The 13,067-nt window shown below is 47.6% G+C and overlaps 1 protein-coding gene across 1 annotated transcript in view; it reads left to right on the forward strand.

The window, feature by feature from the left end:
• SDHC (succinate dehydrogenase complex subunit C) overlaps positions 1-13,067 on the forward strand; it is a 32,391-nt gene that overhangs the window by 15,270 nt on the left and 4,054 nt on the right. Inside the window, exon 5 of the mRNA XM_032849475.1 lies at positions 12,646-12,809. Within this exon, the coding sequence (XP_032705366.1) occupies positions 12,646-12,809 (164 nt within the window). The remainder of the gene's footprint in view (positions 1-12,645; positions 12,810-13,067) is intronic.

A 13,067-nucleotide genomic window follows, 5' to 3' on the forward strand; every position in this document is an offset into this window, starting at 1 on the left:
AGAATGTCTATTTATTTCCTTACACACGATGACTTGTATGCTGGTCTCCGTGCGTCCAGTTCAGGTATTGACGTCTGTTACAGGTAGGAGGTATGCGGGTCATCGTCAGGTTTTGGGATCTGATGCGCCTTTCCACAATAGAAAGACACTTTCCAAGAGGGTCAGCTATATTTAAAATTTTTCCCTGGCTTGTCCTGGAGTCATGGACATATTTCTGTTTTCTCTGTTATTCTTCAGGGCCTTCCTGGGCTCCTGTAGACTCTTTTTACTGAAGTGGTCATCAGCAGGACTGGGGGCTCAAGTGGAGGGACCCTGTATTCAGGGAGCTGCTGCTGAGACCCCGGCAGAAGTGATCGAACACTGCGCCTGTGCCATTCACACTCAGATTTGCTTTGTTAATTGTCAAGTAGGGTAGGAGCGCCTACCTAAGACCTGATGTTGTCACTGCTATGTTGTCATCCCTTCGGTTGGTGAAGGGAACCCAGGTGGAAGGATGATTGATGTTGCCTGGGAATCTGTAGTTTCTGGTTTTCAGCACGCCAGGACTGAAGTGATACGATACGTTTCAAGATGAGGCTCTTCTAGCGGGAAGTACATAGTCGCCCTCTTTCTGCTTGTCCAGGATCTTCTCATTGTGAGTCTGATGACCCAGGCTTACTTGGTGGTACCCGTGAGCATGTTTAATCCTAAAAGTCATTGGAAGAACACGAGTAGTTTATTAGGCTTCAGCTCCCCCCACCTTTTTCTTTTTTAAGATTTTATTTCGTTATTTGAGAGAGAGAGGGAATGGAGCAGGGAGCCCGACATGGGATTCAGTCCTGGGACTCCGGGATCAGGACCTGAGCCGAAGGCAGATGCTTAATGGACTGAGCCATCCAGGCGCCGCAGATTGCCTTTTCATGCCCGTATATTTATTACCATTGAAGGAGAAAGGGGATAGCGGCTCTCTCGTAGACTATAATGACAAGTATTACTTCATCAAACATAGCTAAAGTTGATATTTTTTTCACGAATGTGCTTAATAATCACACATGTTTTCTATTTTTACCCCCTTGAATGATCTTGTGTTCATCAGTGTGTTACTTGTTTTTTCCCTAACCTTGACCCCTAATCCTGTAATGGAACATAGTGGCTGTTGTTCACATGTGGTAGTAGCTCTCATGTTTCCCTCAAATGCTAAAGGGCCATTCAGAACTGGATGGGAACCGGGTTTTGCTAGATGGATGTCACGGCAGCGCCCTGCACCTCGGCTCATTCCTCACGAACTGAGCACATTAATAAGGCCTATACCGGAATTGTTGGAATTTCAGGAAAGTATACTTTGGATGATGACTTATGAGAACAGGGGTGAGAAGCCCGATAAATTGAACAGCAACAAGTCTCTTAGAAGATGATGTGCACTGGACCAAATGATCAGAAGAATTAGATCATTTGGCCTGAAATGAAGTCAGTCCCAGCAAATGTAATCTTTGCATTCTTGTGGCTCTCCTCCAATCTCTTCTTGATGTAACAGTAGGAAAAACAAAAACCTTATGAAAATAAATTGAATCATGTCATGCTTAGAATCATCCTATTACCGTATTTGCCTTTTGCACTTAGATTAAAATTCACATCTCCCCAGAGCCAGAAAGTGTGCTGCCTGATTGGGCCTCGTCGAGCTCATCTCTGCCGGGCCTCCCCTTACTCTGCTCTGCCACCCTGGTCTTTGAATTCCTTTGAACGAGCAAAACTCTTTCTCACCTAGAGCCACTGCGTGTTCTATTCCCTCAGTCTGAAATGTCTGCCCCTATCCTTTGCCGTGGTGTGGTTAGTTCCTTCTCATCCTTTAGATCGAACTGAATTGCCCACTTTGACAGTACTTTGCTTACCGCCATCTCTGAAGGAGTTTCTCGTTCTAGTTCTTTTGTCCATTTTCTGTTTTCACAGCAGTGTTCCTTCATAGTTCTTACTGCATTGCTGGTTTCTTGGGAGCTTTTATTGCATATTTATAATTAGTTCATTTGTTTATAAATCTGTCTCTTTTATGAGCCTGCAAACTCTTCAGAGAGGAGGGACTATGTCTTTTTTACCATTCGTATCCTCTAGCGAGCACTCAGTAGGTGCTTGGGTCTCTCTTTACTAAATGAATATACCCATCTCAGTCATTTTGCTCATGGCGGTTATTTCAGAGCTGTTCATTCTTCCTGCTTTCTAATTAGTTTCCTGCTACGCTTTAGAAGTTAGACAGTGATAGTAGGATCCCCTACCCTCGAAGGCAGAGGAGTCCAAGGAGAAAGACAAATAAACATTTATGATGTACTATGGTAACCTTTTTTGAAGATCTCTTTACTTATTTTAGAGAGGGAGAGAGAGCACAGTGCGGAAGGGCAGAGGGAGAGGGATAAGAGATCTTTTTTTTTTTTTTTTTAAAGATTTTATTTATTTATTTGACAGAGATCACAAGTAGGCAGAGAGAGAGGGGGAAGCAGGCTCCCTGCTGAGCAGAGAGCCCGATGCAGGGCTCGAATCCCAGGACCCTGGGATCATGACCTGAGCTGAAGGCAGAGGCTTTAACCCACTGAGCCACCCAGGTGCCCCGAGGGATAAGAATCTTAAGCAGACTCTGCGCTAAGCATGGAGCCCACGTGGGGCTGGCTGTGGGGCTTGATCCCATGACCCTGAGATCATGACCTGAGCCAAAATCAAGAGTTGGATGCTCAAGCGCCTGCACTACGCAGGCAGCCCTGTGAGAACTTTTTAATAGAGATGTGGGATCCCTGAGGAGAGACCATCCCTGAAGGAGTTGGAGAGCTTGAAAGAAGGATGAGTAGGAGAGTTCACGAAGAGGAGGTAGAGGACACAGTCAACGGAGAAACTACCTCGTGCAAAGGCCTAGGGCTTGGGAAGCACCCAGAGTCACTGGATGGTGATGACAGGGTCTGGCTATGGGAACAGTGGCAGAAGGAAGGGCTGGAAAGTGTGCCAAACAGTAAAGGACTTTGCCCCACAGAGAAGTTGGAACTTAATCCTGTTGACCGTTGGAAGTCATAAAAGGTTCCTGTTCTCAGGGCGCCTGGCTGGCTAAGTTCGTAGAGCACATGACTCTTGATCTTGGGGTCATGGGTTCAAACCCCACACTGGGCATAGAGCTGACATTAAAACAGACAAACAGAAGCTTCCTATTCTCGTTTGCTGCAGCAGTGGAACAAGCTGCCAGGACAAATCCACGGCAAGGTGTTCTCCGGCCGAGAGACTCTGCGGCCGGTAGATAAACTCTAAAAAGCGTGTTGAGCCAAAAAGTTTGATGACAGTAGTTTGACTTTAGAGTAGAGTTTAGTGAAAAAGAACTTTATAGGGGCACCTGGGTGGTTCCGTTGGTTAAGCATCTGACTCTTGACTTTGGCTCAAGTCACCGTCTCAGAGTTGTGAGAGCGAGCCCCACATCAGGCTCTGTGCTGGGTGTGGAGTCTGCTTAAGATTCTCTCTCTCCCCCTCAGCCCCTCCCCCCTCTAAAAAAAGGAAAAAGAACTTTATGAACAGTCCTTTAGGGGTGCCTGGGTGGCTCAGTGGGTTAAACCTCTGCCTTTGGCTCAGGTCATGATCTCAGGGTCCTGGGATCAAGCCCCTCATTGGGCTCTCTGCTCAGCGGGGAGCCTGCTTCCTCCTCTCTCGCTTGTGATCTCTCTCTACTTGTGATCTCTCTCTCTCTCTCTCTGTCAAATAAGTAAATAAAATCTTTAAAAAAAAAAAAAAAAGAACAGTCCTTTAAAACATGGAAAGAGATGGCCAGTAACGTTCTTCTTTACTTGGGAGCTGTAGGGATTAAAATACTCGTGATTTTACCTGGTGACCAATGGTGTAATAGTCTAGATAAAACCCGGTGACCACCTTGAGAACAGCAGGGGGCTGAGCTGCACTGAGTGAAGCTCGGGGGTGGGGGCAGTGACCAAGATGTGCCATCATACAGCAGTAAAAACAGAGTTTAGAAAAAGCACAGGTGTATGCTAATGGAAGGTCTTTTAGAGGAATGCAGCTATAAATGAAGTATACAGTGATCTCAAGTGGGTATAAGGATGGTCCTGAATGTTTTGGATGGTTGTAAAAAATAGGTCAGTTTAGAGAATCAGCCCTTCAGTGAGAGATGGCCCGGATGCATAGCCAGACCTGCTCAGGCAGTCAGCTGCTTTTCTAGAAAAGCCACAGGCCTTACAGATTTATAAAGGAACTAATGGAACTCCAGAATGACTGCTTTTTCTTCTGGGCTTGTCATGAGTTGGGACATTAGTCGCTGCTTCTCAGATGTGTTAGAAATCCTGGTCATTGAGGCAATGGAGAGAAAGTAACAAACTTTGGAGTGAGGCAGGTCTGGGTTCAGTTCCCACTAGGTCACTAAGCAGCTAAGCAGCTGCTAGATTCCCACTTCCTTTTCTGCTTGTAATAATGCCTAGTTAGGACTGTGAGAGCGACACACTAGATCTAAAGTTCTGGCTACAAATCTGAGCCCTTCCTCAGGTTTGCTGATTTGCTAGACTAGCTCACCAGAGCTCATGACAACACTTGACTCACATTTACTGATTTTGTAAATGAAGGCTGGAACTCAGGACAGCCAAATGCAAGAGAAATGTAGGGCAAGGTAGAGGGGGGACAGGGGGGCTGTCTGTGGAGCTTCCATGCCGTTTCTGGTGTTAAGTAACACCCAAATGCAGCTGAGTAAATACGAAGATCTAATTGGTCTTATTTCTTGTTCGGAATGGGCAGCAGCCCATCTAGCGAGGAGGGGGATGCTTTGCTGAGCTAAACAGAAGAAGTTTTTGAAGATAGAGAGAAGGCTTAAGGACAACAACAAAAAACAGGGGCACCAGGCAGCTCAGTCATGCAGCTCTTAATCTTGGGGTTGTGAGTTCAAGGCCCATGTTGGATGTAGTGATTAAAATCTTTTAAAAAAGAAAGAGGGAAGAAAAGAAGGAAAGAAAGGAATTTATTAGCAAGGAATGCATTGTTTAGGCAGCTCTGTCCAAAGGGGAGTGGAAGGTATATGTCAGGACATGACCTAGTGTTGAGCAGGAAGTCCGTGTTGACCGGTTAAAGGTTACACTCCTGCAGAGCTGAAACTGCAGTTAGGTGAGGCATTAAGTTAGGTTTGCTGATGTGGCCTAGGTGTCACCAGGTTAGGCCTCTGGTTTCTTTTAACACCACCCTGTCGGCACCTTGGTATGTTCAACACTCGAGAGCTGTCCAAACCCTGTCGTTAGAGGGTTTTAGGGAGGTTTCCTCATCTAGGCACATTGCTTAAATCATTGACGCACTGACGGTTAGCCAGATCACTGGCCGCTAGCCGGTATCTGGGGAGTGGGGACGAGGAGGAGGAGCTGGGGACGAAAGTTCCAGCCCTCAGTCATGCCTTGGTCTCTCTGGCAACAGGCCCCATCCTGAAGCCATCCAGAGGGCCCCAGCCTCCAGTCATCCCAATAGCATACCAAGGACACCCCTGATCACTCTAGAGGTTCTGTAGGTTTCAGGATCTGTGTGCCAGGAGCTGGAGAAAAAGACCAAATACATATTTCTTACCATATCACATTGTTGAACAAGGAATACCAATCAGTTAATTCAATCAAAAGTGACCAAAGCTTTCCTCATTACAAGTGAAAAATACCTGAGAGAAAACCAAATATGCAATTTCCTAAACTCTGCTCTGATGTCTAGGATATGGGGAAGCAGTTAGTACAACCTCTTACAGCCTCAGCGCCCAAGCAGGGTCCCTCCAACAGCTAAACAGTGTAAATGGGGACACAGAGCCACTGAAGCTGTCCCATCGAATTACCAAGACAAATCAAATGGTGCTTTCACCCGGCTGCCAGCACGGGCTCCAGCCTCCCCACAGACGAGTGCTGTGTATGCAGCACGGGTAGGGTGTTGGGAAGTCCTGTGGCCGCTTCCGGGAGCCGCCATAGCTCTGACACTTCTTCCCAGCAAACCCCTGCAGATGTCACTGCAAGTGACGATGAAAACGTGAAAGAGCCTCGGAGGGGCTTTCCAAGTGGTGATTAAAACTCGGGGTGACGGCGCCCGATTGCTCTCTTAGCTGAAGTGTCCTCACACTAATCTCATCGTGTTAAGTCGTGCCTGTGGCTGCCCTGCAGTCTGGGGGCCGGGGTGGGACGTTCCTGCCCTGAGAGGAAGAAAACAGTTCTGAGACACATTTTCTCCTCTGGGGACCGTCAGTCTTGCCAAGCCGTGTCATCTTGGTAATGCGAGGACAGAACTGTCACACTTTTGAAGCAGGAGAGGCTGAGAATGAGCTTTTCAACTGCAAATGATCGGACATGTTCTGGGTGTTACAGAATTAAATATTCCAGGCATTATGTAAATCGTAATCGCCACCGGGCCTGTATCAGGAACTTCATCTCTAGTACTTAATTCTCACGGTCCGACCGAGGCGTTGATAATAAGCAGAAGAGGAAGTGAGGAGACAGGAGCTGAGCTCACATGGCCTTTCCCCAGACGTGGCGCGCCCACCACCTTCCACACCGCCTCGGCGAGCAGGAGAGTCCCGGCGCAGACATACCACAGCACAGCTGAGCATCGCTGACTAGTGGCCCATCTCATGAAAAGCTCAGAAGAACAAAACAGCCACTTCGGAGTTCCACGGTTTCCTTTATAAGTCTGTATGGAAGCCTCGAGCTTTTCCAGAAGAGAAGCTGACTGCCTGAGCCGCAGGCTGGCCTGTGCGTTCGCGTGAGCTCTCACCAAAGGGCCGAGTCCTCAGCCCGGCCCATGTGGAACAGGAAATGATGTGGCGGATCCAGTCCGACGCTCAGGGTCGGGTGTGTTGTTCTGTATCCAATGGTGTATACATCTCATGAGTAAATAATTGTGGTTATTTAAGAGTGAATTTAAAAAATTTTTTCCATTATATGGATGATTTTTTTTTCCCCAGTGGCAACTCAGTTGTTAGGACATAAATACTTGAGTTGCTTGAATCGAATTACTTAAGAAACAAAACTGCCAGGTGTTTCTTCTGGCTTAGGGGTACCCTGAGAAAAAAAATAACTGAAAACACAGAGGCACCAAACTAGCCGAACTGAGCTAGTTTGAGATTTGGGAAAAAGAGGACCTGAGAGGATTCCAGGATCTTTGGCAGTCTGGACAGATAGGAGGTTAGGGGGCCCCTCCACTGTTCTTTGAATTTCAGGGCACCCGCAGCTCCGAAACTTCAAGAGCCACACGAGGGCCTTAGCTGACCAGACAGACTTCGCGCCGATCTGCCCCTGACGTCACAGCAGTCAGACCGCTGAGTCCCAGGGAAGGCTGTTCATAGCAACACCAACCCCTAGAAGACAGACTGGTAGACTGGTAGGACTGCCTCGTCTTAGAATAACACACCCACTCTTTAGGATAACCTTCCAGAGTTAAAACTGGTAGAAATCCCAGGATGTGACCAGCAGCGTCTTCAGCTTTTGATTCTATGAATGTTAAGGAATTTCGTCAATTAGTTAAATCCAAAAGCAAACCACTATCTCAAAAATAAATCAGATATGCTCGACACCTTGCCACTACACCCGTTTTTTCAAGAGACTCAACAATTTTGAGTCAGAAGTTTATAGGTGCTTACAACAAAAGTGTGGTGTTCGTGGAAAGAATCTGAGTTTGTGTGTTCAAATCCCAGCCCACTCACTTAATGCTCAGTAAACTCAGATACGCTTCTTAATGTTTCTGAACCTCGTTTGTTCTGTTGTTTGTGAACAAAATTAGCTGCTACTAATTTTTCAGATTGTTAAGAAGATTAAATAATTATGTAAAATTTAAGTACATGGGGGCTTTAGCAATAAACATTTGAAATAGGTGTTATTTTCTATTTTTGATGGGTTGGGTACTTCAGAATATAAAATGACAGTGTCTCTGGATGTATATGAAATGGTTGGCTCGGAGCAGCGGCATTACGGGTACTTCTCTAAACCATACATTTCTGTAATGCCTAGTTCTTTGCAGTGTTTTTGTAACCAGAAAAGATAAATGTCTCTGGGAGGTCAAGGAGATCTGGGGATCATTACACAAGTTCCAGGCCAGATGTAATTAGGAGAGAGACCGTACTGGCTGGCTGCCTCTGTTCTTTCCAAAAAAGCCCTACCAACACTTCTGACCCCAAATGCCTGTTTTTCCCATTAACAGCTCTTTCAGCTCTCCAGACACCAGCTGGCCCCCTCCAGTGCGGCGCTGATGCTCACGGCTCAGAGTTAGTACGGACCCCGCAGGACCCCGCAGGCTGAGGGCGAGGCCCGGCGAGATGGGCCCCCTGCAGTCTCAGTCCCAGGTCCCACGTGGCCAGCTGTGCTTCTTGACCCAGTAGTGTTGAGAACCCGCTTTGTGTTGCTCTCCGTGTGCAGTGCCAGGCTTCCAGCGATGAGGAGCCTTGCCCCCCCCTCCCCGGTTGCCCCAGGCACACTTCAGACTTCACTCATCGCTTACATGCAGGGAACTCTTAGATCTGGGTCTTTAAGCCAGAGCCCAGCTAGCTTTAGGCCCTCAGCCAGCTGCTTACTGCGTATCCTAACGTGCTGTTCCCGGGGGACCTCCAGCCTAGCAGAGCTCTCAGCTGATGGACATCAGTCCCCGGGCTATGTCCTCATACGAAAACTGAAACTACAGCAGCCTGCATTTCCTTCGCTCGCTGTGCGGCTTCTGGGCATTATCTAGTCAGTAGCCCCTGCGAACCACCATCCTTGACTTAACCTCATTTACCCCACGTCCCCACATTTTGCCACATTTTCCATTCTTTATTCTCCCTGTCACTGTCAGGTCGAGCCATCATTTTCATCCACACCATCCTAATCCAACTTCCCGCTTCCCCTGACCCTTCATCCACGCGCTGTTGCTACCAAGTTGACCTTTTCATAGGGTGTATCTGTCCGTATCACTGTCTAGTCTGAAGCTGGTAAGGATTTATCTGTCCCGTTAGGAATGGCAGTATTTGACCCAAGTAACCATCCCCTCCTGAGGCCACGGCAGGTCACTGCTTCCATATAGGATACAGACTATGAATCCTTCCCACTATAACACCTTTAAAAAAAATTTCAGGTATACAGTATATTGATTTGACAACTGTATTCGTTACTGAGGGCTCAGGATAAGTGAAGTCACCACATGTCACCATACAGTGGCATTACAGTGTGACCAACTGTGTTCCCTGTGCTGTACTTTTCATCTCTGTGATTTGCTTATTTCATAACTGAAAGTTCGTGCATCTTAATCCCGTTTTTGTATTTCTGCTTTGCCCCCCCGCCAGCAACCATGAGCTTGTTCTCCGTGTTTGAGAGCCCACTTACTTGTTTAGTTTCTTAGAGTCCACATGTAAGGGAAATCATTCGGTATTTATCCTTTTCTTTTTTTTTTTTTTTAAGATTTTATTTATTTTTGAGAGACAATACCAGCAAAGGTGTTGTGGGGGGAGGGGCAGAGGGAGATGCAGACCCCGCACTGGGCAGGGAACCTTCTGTGGGAGTCAGTCCCAGGACCCTGGAATCGACCTGAGCGGAAGGCAGATGCTTAACCCACTGAGCCACCCAGGCGCCCGGCATTCGTCTTTTTCTAGCTGACGTACTTCACATAGCATAACACCCGCTCGGCCCATCTGTGTTCTCGCAGGTGGCCGGATCTCACTCTTAGCCAGAGTGATACTCTGACGTGTACGTCTGCCACATCCTTGTCCATCCACCTGCTGATGGACACGTGGGCTGCTTCCATGTCTTCTGTTGTAAATAATGTTGCCAGAAACATAGGGGATTAGTGCTTTTGTTGTTTCTTTGTGTTTGTTTGTTTTTTGTAATCTCTACACCCAGCGTGGGGCTTGAACTCGCAACCCTGAGATCAAGAGTCCTGCTCCTCCAGTTGACTCAGGCAGGCGCCCCGAATTAGTATTTTTGTTTTCTTTCGGTAAATATCCGGTAGTGGAACTAACTGGATCCTATGGTATTTCTGTTTTTAATTTTTTGAGGAACCTCCATACTGTTTCCCACAGTGTTTGCACCCATTTACATTCCCGTCACCGGTGTACAAGGGTCAGAATTTTTCTTCACATTCTTGACAGCACTTGGTATTTCTTCTCTCTTTTTTTTTTTTAAATATTTTATTTATTTATTTGACAGACAGAGATCACAAATAGACAAAGAGGCCCCCGGAGAGAGGGCGGGAGGGGTGGGGAAGCAGGCTCCCTGCTGAGCAGAGAGCCCGATGTGGGGCTCGATGTGGGGCTCAATCCCAGGACCCTGGGATCATGACCTGAGCCGAAGGCAGAGGCTTTAACCCACGGAGCCACGCAGGTACCCCTATTTCTTCTCTTTTTGATACTAGCCATCCTGACTGGTGTGAGATTGATACTAGTGGTTTTGAGTTGCATTTCCCTGGTGATTGGTGAAACTGTGTATCTTTCCATGTATGTGCTGGCTGTCTGTATGGCTTACTGGAACACTAGGTAGGCATTATTAATTTATATGGGTTGGGACTGAGATGAACTGTGTTTGGCCCCAGGGTGAAATCTATCATCCTTGACTGGCAGGATCAAGTTTAAACTCCGCAGTCTAGCATATGAGGCCCACTTCGATGTATCCTGCCACCCCACTTCTCTGCCCCCTCATCTCTTTTCTCAGAACTTGGTGTAAGCACACCTCTGAGAAAAAGCTTTCCAGGACCCTCTCCCCCTCCTGCCAGGTGGGTTTTGATGGTTGTGTGGGTCCCCGAGCGCCCCATGCACACAGAGGCCTTTGTCACAGTGCTAGTGCCCTCCTGCACCTTACCTTGGGCTGTGGGCTGATTTACTTGTGTCTCCCCCACTAAACCATAAGCTCCTTTTTTGTTTTAAAGATTTTATTTATTTATTTGAGAGAGAGAGAGCACGAGATAGGGGAGGGTCAGAGGGAGAAGAGCCTGATGCGGGGTTCGATTCTGGGTCTCCGGGATCGTGACCTGAGCCAAAGGCAGACGCTTAACCCACTGAGCCATCCAGGCGCCCCTAATTCTATTAACGCTTTGAGAAACTGCCCAGTTGTTTTCCAGAGTGGCTGTAGCATTTTACCTTCCTGCCAGCAAGGAGTGTGATCCCAGTTACTCTACATCCTTGCCAACACTTGTTATTATCTGTCTTTCTATATTTATATGTTATTAAAATAAATCAGACATATTCAAGGGGCATCTGGGTGGCTCGGTTGGTTAAGCGTCGGACTTGATTTTGGCTCAGGTCGTGAGATTGAGCCCGGCCCTTGGGCTCCATGCTAGGCTTAAGATTTTCTTTCTTCTTTTCCCTCTGCCTCACCCACTTGCTGGCCAGCTCGCTCAGTCTCTCTCTAAGAAAAAAAATTAAACGCATTTGGTATTTGTATAAACGCGTATGTCTTATATACATGCACATAATTTTGTATTTAGGTATAACGTCCTAGTAGGTGTGAAGTAGCTTCTCTTCATGGTTTGTTTGTTTGTCCGTTGGAAAGATTTTATTTACTTATTTGAGAGAGAGGGAGAGTACAGAGGGACAGGGAGAGGGAGAAGCAGATTCCCCGCTGAGCAGAGAGCCCGATACGGGACTCGATCCCAAGACCCCGGGATCATGACCTGAGCCAAAGGCAGACGCTCAACCCACGGAGTCCCCAGGCGCTCTTTCTTCGTGGTTTGGATTCGCATTTCCCTAATGGCTAGTGGTGTCGAGCATCTGTTCACGTACTTGCTGGCCACTTATTTATCTGTGTTTGGAGAGAGACCTGTCCAGGTCCTTCGTGTTCGGTTGGGTTGTCTTTTCATCACTGAGTTGTAAGAGTCCTTAGTACATTCTGGGTACAGGTCCTTTATGGACATATGATCTGCAAATATTTTCTCTCCTTGTGTTGTGTTTTTAGGGTTTTTTCCTAGCTTGAGCATAGTTGGCGCACAGCGTCCCGTCGTTTCGGGTGTGCGACGTCCTGGCTGAGCTATGCGTTGTGCTGTGCTCAGCACAGTCGCCGCTGCCGTCTGTCCCCATGCTCGCGCCTACGCTGCCATTGACAGCGTTCCCTGCGCTGTGCCTGGTACTCATCTTTTCACGTTCTTAGTGGCATTGTTTGCAGCACAAAAAGTTTTAATGTCGGTAAAGTCCAATTTCTTCTTTTGTCATGATGGTTTCGGCCCCAAAACTAAGAAGCCGATGCCTAATCTCGGGTCGCGAAGATGGACTCCTGTGGTTTCTCCTCAGCATTTTAGTGATCAGCTGTTACGTTTAGGTATTTGATCCATTTTGCGTTACATTGTGTGTGTGTGTGTGTGTGTGTGTGTGGTGTAGAGATTTAAAATTCTTTCTCAGTCTTTACCTTGGGCTGAGTAGACTGATCGTACTTTTTCTAACGAGTTCAAATGTAAGTTACAGTCAGAAGGTGACTTCTGCGGCGGCAGGTGGAGTCTTTGTAGAGAGGAACGCTGAAAGGAGGGATGTTTCGATAACCTCTGCGGCAGGTTCAAGAGATTAGGGTCAGGACCCAAGCACCTACCTCCCGCTGCAGACGTGAACATGAGTTTCCATCTTCCCCATTTCACAATGGGGTCAGAATCGTATGGGGCCCCAGGGCCTGACAGAGAACCCAGTTCTTTGTGTCACAGTAGTGCTAGCTGCTGGACAGCTATAATGCCCTTACTTGGTTCTCTCCTCAGGTGTCTCTCTCTTTGGCTTGTCGGCCCTGTTGATCCCTGGCAACTTTGAGTCTCATTTGGAGCTTGTGAAGTCCCTGTCTCTGGGGCCATCTCTGATCTACACGGCCAAGTTTGCACTTGTCTTCCCTCTCATGTATCACACCTGGAATGGGATCCGACACTTGGTAAGTTAATGGTTGGTTTATGCATCTTCTGGGTGAGGGGAGTGTAGGGGAGTGTAGGAGTCTCCTGCGTTGCCTGGGCTCAGTGCCACCCCCTGAAGTTCGTTGTCTGGACCTCTCCTTAGGGGTTCCAGGGGAGAGCTCAGCTGGACCTGCGCACACACCGTGGCAGCCCTGCCGGAGATCCCGCCGAGCTCTGGGTGTTGGCCTGAGAGGCACTTGTGGGGTCTCGGTGTGAATGCTTCCATTTTTATGAGGCGT

This window comes from Lontra canadensis, unplaced genomic scaffold (genome assembly GCF_010015895.1).
Source record: "Lontra canadensis isolate GAN:19392208 unplaced genomic scaffold, GSC_riverotter_1.0 scaffold230, whole genome shotgun sequence".
NCBI classification, from domain to species: Eukaryota; Metazoa; Chordata; class Mammalia; order Carnivora; family Mustelidae; genus Lontra; species Lontra canadensis.